The 19,736-nt window shown below is 41.4% G+C and overlaps 2 protein-coding genes across 3 annotated transcripts; both read left to right on the forward strand.

Moving 5' to 3' along the window:
* The first annotated feature begins 310 nt into the window (after positions 1-310).
* On the forward strand, positions 311-5,903 carry LOC109964891 (uncharacterized). The gene is made up of 2 exons (XM_020608487.1): positions 311-772; positions 1,038-5,903. The coding sequence occupies exons 1-2, from the start codon at positions 385-387 to the stop codon at positions 4,634-4,636; spliced, it is 3,987 nt and encodes a 1,328-aa protein (XP_020464143.1). The 5' UTR covers positions 311-384; the 3' UTR covers positions 4,637-5,903.
* A 1,141-nt stretch (positions 5,904-7,044) lies between these two features.
* Positions 7,045-17,195, forward strand: LOC109964880 (zinc finger protein 235). Of its 2 annotated transcripts, none has more exons than XM_020608471.1 (2): positions 7,045-7,471; positions 15,654-17,195. In XM_020608471.1, exons 1-2 carry the CDS (start codon positions 7,357-7,359, stop codon positions 16,982-16,984), a joined length of 1,446 nt encoding a protein of 481 aa, XP_020464127.1. In that variant the 5' UTR covers positions 7,045-7,356; the 3' UTR covers positions 16,985-17,195. The 2 variants fall into 2 exon arrangements, with proteins under 2 accessions (XP_020464127.1, XP_020464126.1); XM_020608470.1 differs by lacking the exon at positions 15,654-17,195 and adding an exon at positions 9,437-14,603 and having other exon boundaries at positions 7,052-7,471.
* Positions 17,196-19,736: the final 2,541 nt, after the last annotated feature.

Genomic DNA, 19,736 nt, shown 5'->3' on the forward strand with positions numbered 1-19,736 from the left:
GATCTGAAACATTACAGTGTGACAAACATGCAAAAAGATAAGAAATCAGTAAGGGGGCAAATACTTTTTCACACCACTGTATATACATATATATACATATATGTGTGTGTGTGTATACACTGTATATATAGCCTATGTTGGAAAGTTTGGTGAATTAAGTTGTGAAGAGAGTATCTGGCGTCTAAAACAACAAATCACGGCTGTAGTAGAAAGGGAAATTTATAATTAAAGGTATCAAATGACATTCTAGGAAAAGATAAACGTTAGCTGTTTGTTAGTCATTGGTGTTTTATTTTGAAAGTTTGGATCGGAAATGTCATTCCTTGTTCAGGCTGGTTAGCATGATCCTTGTGTGCTCTGGGCAAGGGGGTGCATGGGTGAAACATGGCTGCCGTAGACCCTTCGGAGTCTCCAAAGCGACAGAAATCCTCTGCAGAGGAGGTGGAAACATCTGGGGAGAAGTCCGAGGCGGGTGTGTTGGGATGCAGCTCGAACCAGAAAGGTGAAACATGTAATAAAGCCGCGGAGATCCCCGACGATGAGCAGAGACCTAGTGTTGGCAACGACTGCGGTTGTAATGCCAGCCATTCTGAGGTTAGTGTCGAGTCCGGTGCTGGAGCCGACAAAACGACATGTACTTCACCGGAGGACCTAACATCGGCCGAAAAAATGGCAGAGGCTTCTGGCGACGTACTACGGGCTTTCGACTGGTCCGAAACTGAAAACGACGATGAAGAGGCGAAAACACAGAAGAGGGAGAATGAAAAGTGTGGTATGCTAACATTTTTAATGTATTTTACAGTTAGCTTTAGCCTCCAGGCCAACCTGGGCTGTTTCTTTGACTAACGGTTCAATACACACTGCCAACTCTGCTAACGGTGATTACCATAACAAAGTCAAGCTAGCATGTTGCACTGTAGGTTTTTTTTATGTGCACTTGAGATGAATAGGTGTGTGAGCTACACGCACATGTTTGCGTAACAGATTGTTTATTTTTCTTTGCTAAGCTGTTATTATGATGTGCATTTCTCTTCCAGACCGCAATAATGTTACAAAGAGTGTTAAAGAAGTGCAGCAGGAGTCCCATGGTTGTGACAGCATTATTGCTGATGCAGAGGGCATCCACGAGGAGGAAAACTCGCATCCTGAGGAGAAGAGTGCAGAAAAGGAAAAGGCTGAGGGCCTGGTGGGAGACATAGATGGGACAGAGGAGGGGGGTGAAGATGATGAAGAGGCAGACCGAGGGGAGGATGCTGATTTGACAGCTAAGCCAAAAAAGTGTCGTTTGGTGTGCAAGGAGTGCGGAAAGAGGTTCAACCGCCGCGAGACGTTCAACCTTCACCGCCACTTTCATGCACATGAGGATGAGCTCACACCTCTCACCTGCAAAGAGTGCGGCCTTACCTTTCAGCACCGCAGCAGCCTCATTAAACACAGAAATGAACATAAAGAGAAGGAGGAGCAACTTGTAACTCCAAAGAAGGAAGTCCAAACAAAGGATGAGGGTAGTTTTCAGTGTGCAGAATGTGAGAGGACCTTCTCTACAGTGGATAAGCTGAGGGACCACAACTGCAGCAATACAGTAGAAAAGCCTTACCATTGCCCTCTGTGCCGCCAGGAGTTCCATTCTAGAGTTTCTGTCTCTAGGCATGTGATGACCCACTCCCTGGAGAACATCTTTACATGCCAAGAGTGCAATCAGGCTTTCACAAACACCACAGCCCTCCACTACCACCAGCGATGTCACGCCGCTCTCAAACCCTATGAATGCCCAGAGTGTGGCATGGTTTTCAAACACTACTCTGTCATGGAAAATCACCGTCGCAAGCACACAGACAACACGCGTGCTCACCTGTGCAACATCTGTGGTAAGACCTTCAAGTATAGTAGTCTCCTCCATCAGCATCAGTATCTGCACACAGGCCAGAAGCCTTTCCGCTGCCCTGAATGTGGTAAAAAATTTGCCTTTGCGCAGAACATGAAGGCACACTGCCGCCAGCATAGACTGCATGTAAACAACTCCTCCATTGAGCAGCCCAGCAAGCAGGCCCCTGTTTCTGCACAGGAGGCAGTTAGAGGGCCAGGAAAAGAGAATACATACCAGAGCGCAGAACCGAGACGCACATTCAACTGCCCCCTTTGTCCCCAGACCTACTGCACACCAGCTAACCTGAGGGCCCACATGCTTATTCATGAGGCCGAGTATGAGAAGCTGGAGAGAACACCCAGATCCCCGAGGGACATTCAGAAACAGTGGGACAAAGGACACAGCTGTCCACATTGCCCGAGTATTTTTCGTGATGAATCTAGTTTAAAGGTACATCTATTAAGTGTCCACAAGTCTGTAGCGCAATACTTAGAAAGAGTGGCAGCACCACCAAAAAAGCAGTTCAATCCATTAAGCAGTGATTATTTACAGGGGAAATGGAGAAGTGATAGCATAAGCATTAAGTCATACAAGTGTTCTGAGTGTGGAAAAACGTTCCGCCATCGATCAGTGTTAGAGCTACATATGCGTATACATTCCAAGGATAAGCCTTACCAGTGCAAAGTGTGTGGCAAGGGCTTTCGATTCAGTAGCTACTTACAGCAGCATCTCATCATTCATACAGGCAAGAAGCCATACAAATGTCCTGACTGTGGAAAGGACTTTGCCTTCCTGCAGAACATGAAAACACACCAGAAGCTGCATCAGGAGAGACCGTTCCGCTGCACAAGCTGCCGCAAAGGCTACAGTGATGAGATCCAACTGCAGCACCATATGTTGTCACACAATGGTGACAAACCTCACAAGTGTGATCTGTGTGACAAGAGCTTTGGATTAGCTTATCTGCTCCGTGATCACATGAACACACACACAGGAGAGAGACCTCATCGCTGTGATGAGTGTCACAAAACCTTCTCCTGGTTTAGCAGCCTGCTAGTACACCAGAAAATTCATGCTCGGAAGCGCCAAGGTTACAGCCAGTATACTTGTTTCCCAATTGCTGCTAGGATGAGAGGCAGGGGGACCAGAGGGAGGAGGGCGGGGAAGCTCATGTGGGGCTGGTCTAGACCATTAGGAGGCTCAGGGATGGTTAACTCTCAGTCATTGCCATTCTCAGTTTCTGTGCTGAGGGAGGCTGAGCTGCACAGAAGGCCAGTCCACCCGCAGTCTTCCATGCTCCCGTCTCGCGTGGATTTACAAAGCAGGCAGCAGCAGGAACCGTGGATGTCCGAGCTACATCCTCAGCCGGTGCAGTGGAAGGTGGACGGTGGGGAGGTAATGCCTGCCCCATCGTCACAGCAGCAACATGCAGCCCCGCAGCAGGCAAAGTTTGACAGCCTGCCACAGCCAGGCCTACAGCAGCACCATCACAGAAGTCCAAGCTGGGCAGACAGCCCTTTGCTAGCTCAGTCAGGCCCCACATCTGCTCAGAGTTTAGAGTCATCTCACATGAAGGAGAGTGCAGCTTGTATGATCAGCTCCCACTTGGCATCTGTGCCCAAAAAATCCAGTCCATTAGCAGGGAGTGAGATGGAGCAGCACAGACAGCCCAAGGCTATTACATGGAGTAGCACCCCCACATCCACTGTGCTGGCTTCCACAAGCTCTCTGCAGCGTGATTTTTCCATTCCCCCATCATACATTGATGGAGCAGCTCTGTGGAGCATCAGACCCACTTCACTAGCAAATTCACAGAGCTCTCCAAATAAGCTTGGTCAAGAGCTACAGCTGCCGAGATGGCCAGGTGCCCCAGTGTCAGCACAAAAGGAGCCATCCACACCGCCCAAAAAAGAGGACAGTAGAATGTGGGACATGAGTAATCCTCAAGTAATACCGTCGACTGTTAGCCAGCCGGAGAAGCCATGGAACGGCTGTGAGCCACAAAAGCAGTGGGCTCCAGGCTTAGGGGGTGCATCCACCTCAACACAAATAGACCAAAGCAGTGCTATGCCAATTTCAACTCCTGTTTCTCACGGCGTAGGTAGCACCTTGTGGGACATACAGACACCACCAGGAATTCCAAAGACTATAAACACCCCTGAGAAAATGGTAAAGAATCAAGATTTTCAGCTACAGCAAAAGCAGGTGTCATCTAGCTGGGCCAGTGTACAGAGTCAGACAGCGACACAGAAGGTTCCCATCTCCATTCAGTACGACCCTCATCGTTTTAGCCAGGGGATGGGAACGCCAGTATGGGGCTTCCAAAGTAATCCAGTGGGTCCTCAAACGTTGCTTACTGGTCAGCTCAAACCAGGGAATGGACAGGAGCTGCAGCAACAGCCAATGGTAACAGGCACTCAAATAATCATAAATCAGCCTTCTCCATTTTTCTCACCTCCACTTGCTCCACTCCCTCCTCTTCCTTTGCCTGGCCCTCACTCTCTTCACTCTGTCGCAGTTGGTGCACTTCCAAGACCTCCACACCCAAATATTTTTTTCACACCACAGGCAGTCATGAGTGAGAGGTCACACATGCCACAGACCCTGCCCCTACCTCAGCTTGCCCCACGGACTGAACCTCACAAACTTGGACCCCGTTTGCCTTTTGCTCCCGAACGGCTTCTCCAGTGCATGATATGCGGGTGCTCTCTTCCTCGAGAGCTGGACCTACAAATGCATTACTTGCAACATGCACAAGGAGAGATTTAACATTTCTACACTAGCAACAATAATTATGTTTTTTATCTAATTTTTATTTAGTGGAACCTCATTTGTTTGACCCTCAGTTGTGCAGTTTGACCAGTTGAGTAGATGGGCATTAGAAATAAATGCATAAAAGTGAAATTTGCACACTTGATCCACATTTGATTTTATGTCTTTCAGCTCCAAATTAGACTGCACAGTGTTGTTTGAAATGGTGTACACATGTGCCATTAAATTAGTTTCACTCTTTTTTTTTAAGTTATCCAAATACTTACCTGGCTTAAATACTCTCTGAGGGGGAAGCACGTTAATGAGGTTTTGTGGTCGACATTTCATTTATTGCCAATAACATTTAGATTTAGATAATATTAGTACTTTTATAGTTCTGTTCATATGTCCTGAACCATTTGAACTGTGTTTCTTCATGTATAGTATACTGTGTGCCTTTTCTGAGTAGTCTGCATGTCTGCTGTCTTGGTATTCTAGGCCTAGTTTGTGCTTAAAGTAGACTCAACAATGTGACCTCACTCCCAAAACACAGAGCAACTCTTTCTAAGTTACTGTAAAGAAATGTATGTTTTTGCTTTCTTTGGGCGAGGGGGGTTCACAGATTACATATTTCAGAATATACAATGAAAGGTTGAGTACATAAAGTATACTCCTGTTAGAAAACACTTGTATTCACAGGGCCATTGGCTGGGTCCATATATCTCATAACTAAAGTTCTCATTATACAGTCAAAGTGAAAGTATCTGTAAACAAAATGTGATGGTCACACGTAAAGGTAATTTCAAAACGCATTTTCTGTAAATTGAACATCGACTGACTATTGGGAACTGGGAGAAAGTAGTGTCATTACACAATTGTTGCTGGCACTTGTCAAAATGAATTTAGTGATAAATTTATATTTATGCAATGTTTTGTCATTAATGTTTTTAGAATGATGAGGCAAATATGAAATCAATTATCTAAAATATGTTTTGCTCTAATCTGTCAAATTTAGCTAATGTTTGGCAATGTGCCATGAATGATACACTGCACAATTAGGCTTTAAAAAAGATTGTGGTTGGTAGTACTTAACATCTACTGTAAAATTAAGTCCACTTTTGAGTCAATGTATTATTTGTGAATATTTCACCAACTGTAGATTTAGCTGAGCACAGAATCCCATCTCCTTTGTTATGAAAATGGGCATAGAGTGGCTTTGGTTGCCCAATAAATGACTGAAATTTTTCATTAATACTGTAAAATAAACACAAGGTCCATTTGTGGGAAAAAAAAATATGTCTCAGTGCATTTTAACATTCATGTCTTAAGATACAAAACATGCCCTTCTACCTCTATCCACTGTTTTAGCATGGAAAGAAATAGAAATTTCCCATGATGTCTACATATTGGATTAAATAAAACTTGCCTTTGATTATAATGTTGTGTTGTGCAGTACTTGTTTGGCACCTTAATTCAGGGCTGACCATCATTTAACCAGTAGCTTTATAGATTAATTGTTGGTACAAATTCTAAGGATGATAATTTTTATGATAATTAGCTTCTTATACATTTGATTTTTAAAGCAAATTCAATTATTATTCCTGGAGATGTGAATCTATTATTTTGAATTCTGTCATGAAAAAATAAAAGTATATAAAGCAAGTATGCATCAAGATTAATTAAGGCATGTGGTTATAAATTTGGTGTTTTCTCTATGAAATTGTCCCTGCTTGGAGGAAGAAACTCTGCAAGTGTTACATTAATTAACTGGCTAAATTGAGAATAAAATGCCACATAAAAATTATTCATTAAATTATTCTCATAATAGTGAATATAATTTGTGATCATGCGTTTTTAATCTTTTACTACTGTGAAAATGCAATATTTAAAAAACTTCTACATTGAAACCATCACTTAAGTAGAAGTATTAGTTAGAAAAAAATTAACTAGTATCAAAAAGTACTCCATGCGGAAAATGGCCCAGTGTTATTATCACGGATGCATTAATTTATACATTATGTTTTATTGTTGCAGTTGATCAAGCTGAACAAAATGTAATCATCTAATGTAGACTACTGTTGAGGGGTAGTGAAGTAACAATGTCACAATTTATAATGTTATTACCATAATAACTTAAGGTGTCCCCACTTTTCCGAAAATTTCACAGTGAAATATTTAACTGTTTATTGTCCGGTTGGGATCCGCAGAAACAAAGAACATTACATTTATGATCTAAACGGAATCAGAATGACGACTGCTGATTTGGCCTGGAGCCTTTTTGAAGGTGCTCATTTGACCTTGCTTGTGTGAGCAGATTCCTTTGAGAATAATAGATTTTATTTTCAGGTTTATTCACTACCTCAGATTGCCAGCCTTGTCTGGAGGAAACAAAACAGAAGAAGAAGAAGACGACGATGAAGACGACGACGAAGAAGAAGAAGAATAAGAATCCACTTCCGCCGAAGGATGCGCAGCTATACAGAGCAGATGTGTGTGTGACCAAAACAGCTAGCTTTGCTGTTCTTTATCACTGCCATCAATATAAACTGACCAAGAAGTTGTTGTTGTGCTGTGTGATAATAAACTGGATTATCATACACTTTGCATCCACCCATTTTCAGTTAGGCTTTGCGCTGAGTGGTCGCTGATAAGTAAGCCAATATTCAAACAACTGTGGCGCCGTTAAGCTAATGATCAGTAGCTAAAGTAAGCTAGTAATACCAAATAGCCACACCAAGATGGACGGAGCTGTTCCTGTGGCGATCGAAGAGGATGGAGCAGAAAACCAGCCCCGCAATAGAGACAGAACATCTGAAAACATCGTCGCTCCATCGGCCGAGGACACCGCTGACAGTAAGTATTAAGCCGTCATTTGAACGTTAACATTGTTAGCACTGGTGAGTCGTTGTGTCCCGCTACAACAACTTCAGCGTAGAAACATGACAATATATGAAACGTACTTATCGAAAATAACCACGTTTATGGCAAATGCATATCGCCATTAAGCATAAACTGACGTTTATTTAATTATCAGGCAGCGGAGTTCTACACAGGAGCTTGTTCACACTATGAAATTCGTTACTCGTGTAGTGATGGAAAAATACCATAACTGCAGTCCTGTTGAACAGTATTCACTATGTGGCCAGGCCGAGCTGTGAGACCACAGAGGTGAAATGCTGACCTACAATTTTTTAGTATTTTATGAGTCGCAAAACATTTATGAAAACTGTTTTTTGTTTTTAGTCTTTAGAAATCTGATGAGTTGAAGCACTGTGCACAGTGTTGACCTCTACTGTGCTGAAAGTGATCCACAGCTTGCATTTAGTTACAGCTTTGTATGTATGAGGCCCTGGGTTCAGTCTTTGACAACTGTTGACCCACTCATCTCATGCTTTCCTGTGATATTTTCTTTTTCATTATTAACCATTTAGCAACAGCTGAATAAGCTTTGTCTTCAGTATCAGGTTTATGTTCACTTGAATTTTTTGTTTTGCTTCATTAGTTACTTAGAATAAGAACATCCCTGGTCCAGAATGTGATACTGACTGACAGAAACACACTCGGCTTATCCCTGCACTTCTTGTGTGTGCAAAATAAATGTGCAGTGCATCATAAAAATGCTATTTTCCTTTGCTGCATTACATTTGGAGTAATATTGGATGGTACATAGGTTCAGCATTAGATTTTTAGTAGTAACATAAAAAGTATTGATAACCTAGGACTAGTGTGTTCTTTGTAAGAACTTGACAAGATCATATAATTGGTTGCAGGCCAGCTTCCCCTGAATAATGCCAGTTAAGATGATTTGGTACCGAGTTTTGGTAGTGCCCGACAATCGGGCTGTGTTAATCTTAATTTAAATGGACTCTCCAGGTAAGTAGTGAGACAATCGGGCTGTGTTAATCTTTAAATGGACTCTCCAGGTAAGTAGTGCCCTTGGACAACACACATGTTGGGTTTAGAATCATAGTGAAATATTCTCATTGTTAAGTACACCGATTTTCTTAACAATGATGGAACTAGTGAGAGTGTGTTAAAGATGTCTTTCTTTGGTATAGCTGTGTGAAAACAAAATGGCATACACTGTTTTTGAAAAAAGAACAATAGGTTTTGTGGCATCTATTTTTATTGTCAGACAATGGACAACGGTGTCCTCACTGCTTCATGTGCTTGTGCTCAAGGATATTTTGTATGCAACTTTATGTCAAAAACATGACTATTACTGAAAGGCAAGGCAACATTTATTTACATAGCACATTTTCATACACAAAGGCAATTCAAAGTGCTTAACACAATGCACACAAATAGCTAAAACATTAAAATGCACACAGAGAAAATATTAGAATGCAAATTTGAACAAAAGATTAAATGCAAATTGCATGACAGCACAAAGTAGCAACAGGGCAGCATCAAAATGGCTCGAACATTGTCAGTTACTCTGCTATTTGCTGGTGCAACCCTAGACTAAAGGCTCTAGATTTCTAGATGTGCAGGTCATCACTATGCTATGCATTAAGAGCAAGTTTAATTGGCATAAATGTGGTTGTTGGAACCAGATGTTTCACCTAAAACCACTTTACTGTTCAGGTTTGATCAGTAAAACTGAATGATTGAAGTCACGTCTGAGTTATATTTTCATAATCAAATTTTTATCATTTTATTTGAAAAACCTTTTTGTTTGATTATACTGTAAAGTCTAATTCTACTTTTAAAATAAAGACATGATTTGCACTTGTAGTTTTGTGATTTTTTTCCCCCTTTAATTTCTCTGGAAACAGGAGTGGCTTTGACCTCCTATTTTCCCCTTTTTACTTCTAGGGGTTGGGGTTTTCTGCTGTCAGGATTGTGGAGAAGCCTTCAGAGAGGAGGCAGTCTACTTGGAGCATCGCCATCAGCACCTGCAAGAAAATGTATACTTAGATGACCAGTTGGGTGGTTTACATGATGCAGAAAAAAACAGCGAAACTGCTCATTTCTGTACTTTATGTTCAGTCTCATTTGTTGAACTGAGTGAATTCCACTCACACATGGAGAAGAACCATGGCCAAAGCTCCCAAAATGAGTCTGGTATTCAGATGAATTCTGGGATAACAAAACAGCCCACTTATGAGTGTCCAGACTGCGGAAAATGTTATATTGTGATTGGACACTTTCTCAACCATCAGCGCTCACACAGACAAGCCTCCAAATCAGTTTTTCATGATCTCGAACATTTGAAAAAGAAGTCATTTCAGTGCGAGTCTTGTGGGCGGAATTATTCTCGCGCTTCAGCTCTTGATGCACACCGTCGTTGTCACGAGGAAAAGCTAGTAAAATCACGGACCAGGAGTTCAGGAGAGTCACCTCCCACTGAAGAGTCAATAGTTGAAGCCAACCCCAGTGAAAACCAGACAGGTGATACTCCTAAAAACCTTTTTAAGTGTTCATGTGGTAAAGCTTTTTCTGCTCTTACGCGCCTGAAAACACACCAACGTTTTAGCCGTAACACTCAGTGTGCTCCAGAAGAAATTAAAGAAAAACCAAAAAAAAACTGCAATGAGTTTTACTGTAGCGAGTGTAAAAAGGGTTTCAGTGGCCAGATCGCCCTCTTCAACCATCAGCGATGGCATGCTAATCAGTCAGAGAATTCTGCGAAAAGATTCTCGTGTGAGGAATGTGGAAAAGTATTTATGACGCTAACATTCTACTACAGGCACCAACGCATGGTGCACAGCGATGAGATGCCAGCAAAGTCCTTTCTTCATCAAGTGTGTCAGCTACAGAAGAAGGCATTTGAATGTAAAGTTTGCAAGCTAAAGTTTTCCCGGGCTTCAGCACTTCAATCGCATCAACTTCATCACACAGATGTTTTCCAAGAAACAGAGAAGGAGGCTCAGATGTGCACGTCTCTGCTACCTCAACAGAAAATGTTGTCAAGTGAAGAAAAAGAGACTGCACACTTGGTGGCAAAAGTCGAATCAGAGAGTGTTTCTCCAACCACTATGATTCCTGAAGACTCACTTGTAAATGAGGCCAGTGAAGATGTGGAGGGTTATGAACCTGGGGACTTTATTGTTCAGGTGATCAGTGCAAGTGAATCTGAGGACGAGTCTGCCCAGGACCTGAATCCTGATCTTGAGCTGCTTTGTGAATCAGATCAGGAGGTACGAGACAATGATGACACTGACATTTCCCCCAGTAGTCTTGTTTCAAAACCAGAGATGGACTTGAAAATTGTGCAGATTGACTTTGAGCAGGCTGATGAGCAGTGCGCACTGACAGCGAAAGAAGCAGAGAATAAAATAACGGGGGAAAGATTTGATTGTCCAGAGTGCTACCGATGGTTCACTAGCGCTTCGTCACTGCGTGTTCACAGAATGTGGCATGGTGTTCGTAATAGAAGACAGCAGACTCCTGGTCAGTCAGTAGCAGTTTACACATGTGACATATGTGGTCATGAAGCAAGTAGTTATGCAGCACACCACAGTCATATTCAAAAACACAGTGATCATAATTCAAGCAACAGTGTATTAGATCAGTTGCATTATCCCAAGAGAAAAGAATTCCAATGCCCAGGTTGCATGATGTCTTATTTTCATGCAGCTAGGTTGTTTAACCATATGAAAAACTGCTCTGCAAAAAAGAGAGAGAATGTTTTGGATACTAAGAAGGAATACAATCCAAAGAAAACCCTTCTAGGCCCAAAGATTTATCATTGTGAAAAGTGTGGGAAGGGTTTTTGGTCTTTAGGAGCTTATTCCCACCACAAGCAAAGTCAGACAGAGTGTGCAGATTTGAGGCTAAGAAAAGGTGGCACCGGATCTGTTAATGGTCATCCGCGCTCCAGCGTAAAGGTCGCATGTCCTGTGTGTGGTAGAACATTTCGTCACAAGGGCATTATGGCACTACACATGAGAAAACATGAAAATGGAAACCATAGATGTGAACTCTGCAACAGGTCATTCCGGCTTTTTTCCAGCCTCCTCAGACACCAGGTGGTGCATAATGACCAGTTACTCCCACCACCCATTAAGTCTTTTCAGCATCAGGTGGAGCAGTTGCAAAAGAACACCTACAGCTGTCCTGACTGTGGGAAGCTTTTTTCACGGGCCAAAGCACTTCAGTTTCATATGAAAAGCCATGGGTATGAGTCTGGGCACTCGTCATCACCATCCACTGTCACGCCAAAAGATCTCCAGTGTGCAACATGTGGTGCACATTTCAGCAACAAGGCCTCTTTACGGGCTCATCGCAGGCTTTGCATTAAAAGGGAGAGTCAAGCAGTCGATTGTAAGACAGAACCCTCAGGAAAAAATGATGCTCTTAAACTGCACAAGAATAGGATGGGTATGAGTACACTGGAAAGATCTGAGCACTCCACACTTGATACTGAAGTAAAGAATCAAATGGGCAGTGGGCAGCTAAAGGTGGAAAATCAAGCAGGTGTGGGCAACGTAGAAAACCCAAATGAAACGTATTTGAAATACAAATGCAAAAAGTGTGACAGAAGTTTTTCAGTGGTTGGAGCTTTGAATTTTCATAAAAGAATTCACGCTGAGGGATATAGATCTGCGGCAAAAGCAAAACTGGCCATGTCTGTAATGCTAAAGAAACCTAAACGGGAAGAGCCAAGTAAGGGGTTATTTCACTGCTCAGAATGTGGAAGGCGATTCATGTCCAACTCGGCCCTCGGCTCCCACAAAAGATGGCACAGAGAAAAGAAGTCACAGTCCTCACTAAAAGAGGATGATTTGACATCTGTTAACCACAAATCAGAGGATGGGCCTTTTCAGTGCAACAAATGTGGCAAGCAGTTTTTTAACCATTGTGTTCTCCAGCGTCACCAGATGTTTAATCCTCAGTGTCAGACTAAAAAAAGTGAGCCAGACAAAAGTACAGAGAGCAGCAGTGCAATGGAAAACTCAGCGCTGTCATACCTAGAATGTAACAAGACTTTTGCACAAGCTTCATTTCTAGTTGCCCACTATGAAAATGAGCATGGTAACCTTTTGGTGGCTGCAGCTCCTCAAAGAGAGAGGCTCATCTCTGTAGAGCAAGTGTCAGAACAGGTTATCAGTGACGGTGAGCTCATGTCTTCAGCACTGAAGCCAAAAGTCCACCAGTGCCCCTTCTGCACTCTGACCTTTGCTAAAGCGAGAGGTTTGCGTGCCCACAAGTGGCAGGCCCACTCCAAGAAGACAAAAGGCAAAAATAAGGTCCCTCTGAGTACAAAAACAGTGTCCAGTGTCTCAAGGAGTGAATTCAGAAAGACAGATTATTCGCCTGTTGACAACACTCAAACAATGAGCAGTTATCCTCTTGAAAAGAGTAGTCCTCTTGGAAGAGGAAAAACAAGAATCGGATTAGACTCCACGCCTGTGAAATCTGTCTCATGCCTTGACTGTGGGAAACTGTGCAGTACCACAGGTACACTCTTTGACCATAAGAAAGTGTGCCCAGAGGTAAAGCAGGGGTCTAAACAGGAGGCCCAAACTTCTGAAGCCATGGCTGAGGTTTCCCCACCACTCAGCCATTTGTCAGAGCATACAGCTAAATGCCTCTTTAAGTGTGATAATTGTGGGAAAGCCTTCCAAACAGAGGAACAACTGGGAATCCATAAGACCAAGGCTAAGAGCCGGCCTTATTGTTGCGCCCTTTGCTGTCAGGGCTTTTGGGCTGAGAATCAGCTGCAGCAGCACCTTGCCTGGCATGATGAAGTCCGCTGTCGTCTCCCAAATGAAGTTCATTATAGGCTCAGTGCAGCTATGACCTCGAAGCCTCTAAAACCCACCACCACCTCTGCTGACCACAGAGGCAAGTCTTTTCCATCCCCTACACTGTATGGTCCTGCACTAAACCCAGACAGCCAGTCACAAAGTAGCCATAAGTGCCAGCATTGTGGCAAAGCCTTCCTTTCACCGACTGCGTTACACAAACATGAAACTCAGCACACTAACAATGATTCATATCATTGCCCTATTTTGCCCCAGGACCTTCAGTGAGATACAGGACCTTATCGATCATCGCCAGGAATGTGCTGGTGACTATAAAAGGCAGAGTGCTGCTGTCACATCAGGAGATACCAATGGCCTTACTTGTCTTGAAGGTGGAACCGATTTTTCATCAAGAAACCGATTTACACCAGCACTATATTGAACATGCACATGGAGCGCATTAGACTAAAGAAACTGATAAGTGAAATATTGGCACTATAGACTGTGGAGGTGTCTTTTTGAGATTGCCAAATATGTAAAGCTAGACATTTTCCTCAGACCTTTAGTGTAGTCTAAGTACACAATGCTCTCCCTGTTTGTTTCAGTATTATTTGAGATCCTTTATACATAGTAGCTGGTTTTTCTCTTCTCAGGCTTTCCTTTACACTGGACTAGTACATGTACATTAATGACTCGCACCTTCTAAGGACTTGTATTGAAATGTCACAAAGGTATCGTGTTGAGTCACCATGTGTTTTGTCCCCATTTTGAATATTCTGTCAGCTGAACCTTAATCTCTTTGGGGATCACTGGTATGGTTTAAAAAACAAACAAAAAAAACTTGTATGCATGTCCATGTTTGTCATGCCTTTAAAAATTTCCTGAAAAATGAAATGCGCTACTGACATCAGTATGTGAAATTCAGTAATGTGAGCTGGTAGAGGGTGTCCTGGTGCTGAACATTGTAACTGGCTACTACCGTTAAACAACTAACAGTTAAGCAATTGTTATACTCAATGCAGTTTGCATTAATTGATTTTTACACTCCTGTATTCTTTCTTTGTTGATTCATTTTTTATTACTCAGTAGTGCTTATGATCATTTTTGGATGCTTCTTAGTTTATTCTACCATTTATGTAGTGGAAAAATTATTGAACGTTACTGTGATAATTTACAGAAGTCATATTTCCCCCTAGATGACCAATACACCTTTTGACTACTTGTTTAACTTGCTGTTTCTGAAACAAAGAAGAAAAAGCTAAAAATAAACTGATCAAATTTTGTGTGAAGTATTAAGTTGTGTAATTAATTGGAGTCTTGTTTTTGGTAGAATTATCAGTTTGGTTTATCAATATTGGTTTTGTGATTGGCACTCATCTTCAGACTAATCTGCTGATCAGAAAGCAAAGGAAAAAAATCTTAATATGTATTTAGTTTATTTCCAACTGCAGACCATTACTCCTCACACAATTGATTTGGCCTATTGTATGCACAGCACATGATACGGTAAATATGGGGCCTGGTGTGTGGCACCAGAATAGCCACAAATTTTCACCATATTTAATTATAATCACTATATCAGTTGATTTCACTAATGAATTAAAATTCAATTTAATTAATGTGTTATCAAGCCCAATGTAGAAAATGTAAAACTTATCAGGCACTTCTCTCTTTAAATGATTTAATAACCAAAATGGGACCACAAAATGTATTTTAATGCATTTTAAAAGTCCTTTTTGCTGATCATATTTCATCTCACATTTACTATTTCAAAGCTGAAATGACTGGTTGATTTATCAGTAACTGGACTGAATTTAATGAGCAACTTCAATAATTGAGTAATTTTTTAAGCAAAATAGCAGACGCTGACTTGATTTAATTTAAAGATGCATATCCCATGTGCTACTTAAAAAATAACTGGAATCCAACCTGCACAGCAGCGACGGTATCTAAATGGAAGTGTATTAATGTGCAGCACTCTGATATTGAAGCAGTGTTAAGATGCCTGGTCATCAGTGAATGAAGAGAAGAGCCACAAAGTCTTGTAAGTGTATTTAACCTGCTGCTTTTTCTACCACAGTGCAAAATGTCAGCTCGAACTTCACAGAATAATTATTTGACCTGTTTTATTGACAAAATCAGATGCCAGTTTATTCTGTATACTCATTGAAGTTCAAAATGTAATGCATGAACTGACAATTTATAAGATACTCAACTCCGTATTTGTTCTTTTTCTTATTTTGTAGTTAAGTGCACGGTTGCATGCCGTTCAAAATGTAATGCATGAAATGACAATTTATAAGATACTCAAGTCCGTATTTGTTCTTTTTCTTCTTTTGTAGTTAAGTGCACGGTTGCATGCCAGGAGTGTGGACTGAAGTTTACATGCTGCGAAGACTTCGAGACTCACCTGCAACAGCATGCGGTGGAGGAGGAGGAGGAGGAGGAGGCTGAGACAGGAGACTGCAGGAAGCCTGCAGCAGAACTGGTCTCTGGAAGAAATGACAGAGAAAATGGAGATGAAAACACAGATGGCGGTGGGTGTGACATGAGCAGTTCATTACAATCAAAACCACTGGAATTAATACAAGGTGATGGAGTACCCACAGACTCGATGATGAATAACCTTCGGAAGTTTTATACTTGTTTGGTCTGTGGGAAGATCTATAGTTATTTGGTTTCATTCAGAAAACACCAGCAGCTACACGAAAACCACCCTTCAGCACCAAAAAGTATCCAGACTTTAAATAAATACGAGTGTCCAGAGTGTGGCATGTCATTTGTCAGGCGAACACGGCTACTTGGCCACCTCAGAGTTCACAGGTCACACAAACCATTTAGATCAAAACCTCCCAGATGTGATCAGTGTAACAAAACCTTCACTTCTGTAAAGGCATGGCTGAGTCACACTGAAGTCCATAAAGAGAAACCATTTTGGTGCTTAGTTTGTGCCAAAGGCTTCAGAGATGAAGGGTCACTAGATGGACACCTGCAGGGTCACAGTCTGAGGCAACATAAGTGCGACATTTGCCACAGGAGGTTCAAAACGTCTTCACATCTTGTAAATCATTCAAACACCCACACCGGAGCAAAGCCTCACCAGTGCTCATTCTGCGGGAAGAGCTTTGCTCAACCTGGTAATCTGATTGGTCACAGAAACAGGTATCATAGATTTCATGTTGGGTCCAAAAGGAGGTCTCTGGGGATCAAGAATTCTGCGATTATGGCAAAGAAGGGAAGGATTAAAATGAAGATGCTTACTAGTGTTAAAGAGGAGCCCGATATGAACACACACATGGATGAGCAGCCAGGAAAGGAAAAAAGTGCAGAGGAAAGTGAAAGACAACAGCCATGTGAGGATGCTGAGTTTGGGGATCAGGATAAGTCTGAAGAGTCTGATTGTGGAGAGCCTATGCATGACTTCAAGCTTTCACACCCGCCTACCTCGACTAGGTCAGATCCATCGAAATCAGAAACCACACAGCCACAAGCAAGGCAGGAGTTGGACAAGAGTGACTTGCAGGAAACACATGTGCACAGAAAGCATAAGTATTGGGAATGGGAGTGCTTTGAATGTGATATGGGCTTTGATGATGTGGCAATGCTTCATTTGCATTATATAAAACATGCTACTGGGGAGCTTCCTTTTCCACAGGATGTTACTGAGGGATGAGGGCTCACAGATGCATTCTTCTCATACTAGTCCCTCTCTTTTCCCTGGTAATGAAATAATGAGACTACTTTGCATTTATACAAATGAGGGCAGGTAATGGGTTTAATCCCCTTTTTTTGGGAACATATAGGTGAGGCTAAGAAAGAAAGGTGAAAAAAAAACTTGACTGACTGGTGTTGAGCCAGAACTGATGAAGCCTCTTGGATAAGAGGTGAAACGTCTTCGACCTAGAAATCTAGTCCAGTTTTTTTCTGCTTACTATGACCTGGATGACTGAGAATCTGCTAAGAAAGAAAGGTTTACCACTTATTGTTGATGAAATGTCTAGTGTGTTCTGAGGTTATACTGAGATGAAAACTATACACTGGAGATTAAAATTAGAGAACAACCTACAACTTCCTAAATGTCAACGTCACTCCTTAGTCCTATTTGAAATTATCCAAACACGAGTAAAAGAGCAGTATTTTAAGCATATTTCATTAGTTACATACTGTATATTGTGAAGCACAGTATGAACTACTTAAATGTTATTTGAAAAGATTAGATTAGATTTTGTCATTACCCATGCACAAGTACAAGGCAACAAAATTACAGTTTAGCATCTAACAGCAGTGCAGAGTGCGCAGTATGTACAGTCAGTACTAATTTACCAATGGATATGTACAATAGATATTTACAGTGAGATATGTAGGGTAATGTACAGTATACAACAGACTATGGATTCAAATTACAAGTAATGGATAAGTTACATTAAGCTTATAGAACACTAGTGTAATGGGATGAGATGGAATGAAACAGTGCAGAATAAGAAGATAAGTTACTTGAGTGAACAGTTCAATAGAGGTTAATAGTGCAAAAATAAATATACAGTATCAGCATATGAAGTGTGCACAGAGCATTATTCTGTGAGTAGAGGATGTGCAAGTTAACAGATCACTTCAGTGTTACAGGTAACTGGAAGGAGAGATGAGAAGTGGTGAGGATAAGGATAATCACAATCACCTTTATTGGCCAAGTATGTTACACACAAGGAATTTGTTTCCAGTACAGAACCGATAGCAGCCATCTGCGGCACCACCTCAAGATGGCTCTAGCCATCGGGGGGGGGGGTTCAGTGTCTCTCCCAAGGACACTTTGACACGTGGACTGCTGGCACCAAGATTAAAACCTTCAACTTTCTGGTTGGGAGATGACTGCTCTACCACTGCACCACTGTTGCCTCCCCAGTGAGGTGTGTGTAGTGGTGTAGAAGAAGGCAGAGTGAATGCAAATGTTTATTAGAACCTTCTTCAACAACATGCGGTTCCTCCCCAGTGTTCATCACCCAAGAAGCCAGCAATTTTCATGCAGGACATTGCCCCCTGTCACACAAGTAAAGCAGTTCTTTGAAACTGAAAACACTGAAATAATGAAATGGCCAGCCCATAATCCTGATCTAAACCCAGTAGAAAACCTCTGGAAAATCCTTGGCAACAGAGTCATGGCCACGAAACCCACTACAGTCGCCGAACTGTGGAAGAGACTGGAAGAAGAGTAGACCAAAATCACACCAGAGCAGTGTGAGACACTAGTGATGCCCTGTGGCTGCAGATGTGCTGAAGTTATTCAAAGCAAGGGCTTGTACACTTCCTACTAATTTAGCTGTGATTTTTCTCTGTGCTACAGTCATTGCTGTTCTCTAATTTTGATCATTGTGTTTTCTGCACAAAAAGAAAAAAAGTTTTGTTGAAGTACATGGTTATTTTGTAAAACACTTCTGGGGAATTAAATGGTGAAAATGTCCAATTGAAGCAAAGCTACCTCATTTTACTAAAATTTATTAAAATAAAATCCATGAGACATTTTTAGTGTTTGTCTTTATGAGCAGGGGAAAAGGATGTATTTTGGATGGTGATACACACTGCATGCTGTTGTGTAAACTCTCCAAACCATTACTGTTTAAACAAGTAGAGGGAAAGCTAATAAATCTGAGCTGTCATTGGAATAATTCCAGCATTTTACATTATGTTGAGGTCTTATTCAAATATTCATGAGTAGCATATTTTTAAACATTGTCATTACTATAAGATTATGTGTGGTTAATCAGTCTGCCACAATCAGATTGAAATTGTAATGGAGTTTGTACTGTAAGTAATGTTTTAAATATGATGGGCACTAATAGAGCCCAAGAGATTTCTATGCAGTCTCATAAATGATAAATTCTTTCATTATGGGTTTATATATGGTTGCACAGCTCACAATAATGAGCAGCTTCCAATTCTCACATATGTAATGGGTGTGATACAGTGTAAGTACTGGATATCTGTAAGAAATGGCACATGCCCACAAACAGTGGTATAAATTGTGTAACATTTTAGCAATACTGTAGCTCATGTAAATTTATGCAAATATTACAAAAATGAATGCGATTTGAGTGTGCTCAATATATATAGTATACAACAGGTGCACCCATGTGAAAAAAAGATTCATCACATGTGTTGGGTAACATTATTATTATTAAGTCATACTTTTGATGAATTAAGAACTTAATTAGTAGAAGATTAACATTATGCTTGTTGATTAGTCAACCTGTGTGTTTACTTTGTTTGCGTATGGTAATTCTATCATAGTTAAGATTTAGTTTAGAGCATACATAAGTTTGCTTACTTATATGTTACAATTATGTTTACATAGTTAGTTGAGTATATCATTCTATTTGTTCACTGAATCACTGGTCAGTATTTACTGTGTTAGCCAACTGGAGCACTGTTTA

Source organism: Monopterus albus, unplaced genomic scaffold (assembly GCF_001952655.1).
Source record: "Monopterus albus unplaced genomic scaffold, M_albus_1.0 scaffold93.1, whole genome shotgun sequence".
NCBI classification, from domain to species: Eukaryota; Metazoa; Chordata; class Actinopteri; order Synbranchiformes; family Synbranchidae; genus Monopterus; species Monopterus albus.

Excerpts from the sequence above, each read along its gene's own strand:
- LOC109964891 (XM_020608487.1), top strand. The coding sequence starts at position 385 with ATGGCTGCCGTAGACCCTTCGGAGTCTCCAAAGCGACAGAAATCCTCT. Across the intron at positions 773-1,037 it reads GAGGGAGAATGAAAAGTGTG|ACCGCAATAATGTTACAAAG; the intron begins GTATGCTAACAT and ends TTTCTCTTCCAG.
- LOC109964880 (XM_020608470.1), top strand. The coding sequence starts at position 7,357 with ATGGACGGAGCTGTTCCTGTGGCGATCGAAGAGGATGGAGCAGAAAAC. Across the intron at positions 7,472-9,436 it reads GGCCGAGGACACCGCTGACA|GGGTTGGGGTTTTCTGCTGT; the intron begins GTAAGTATTAAG and ends TTTTACTTCTAG.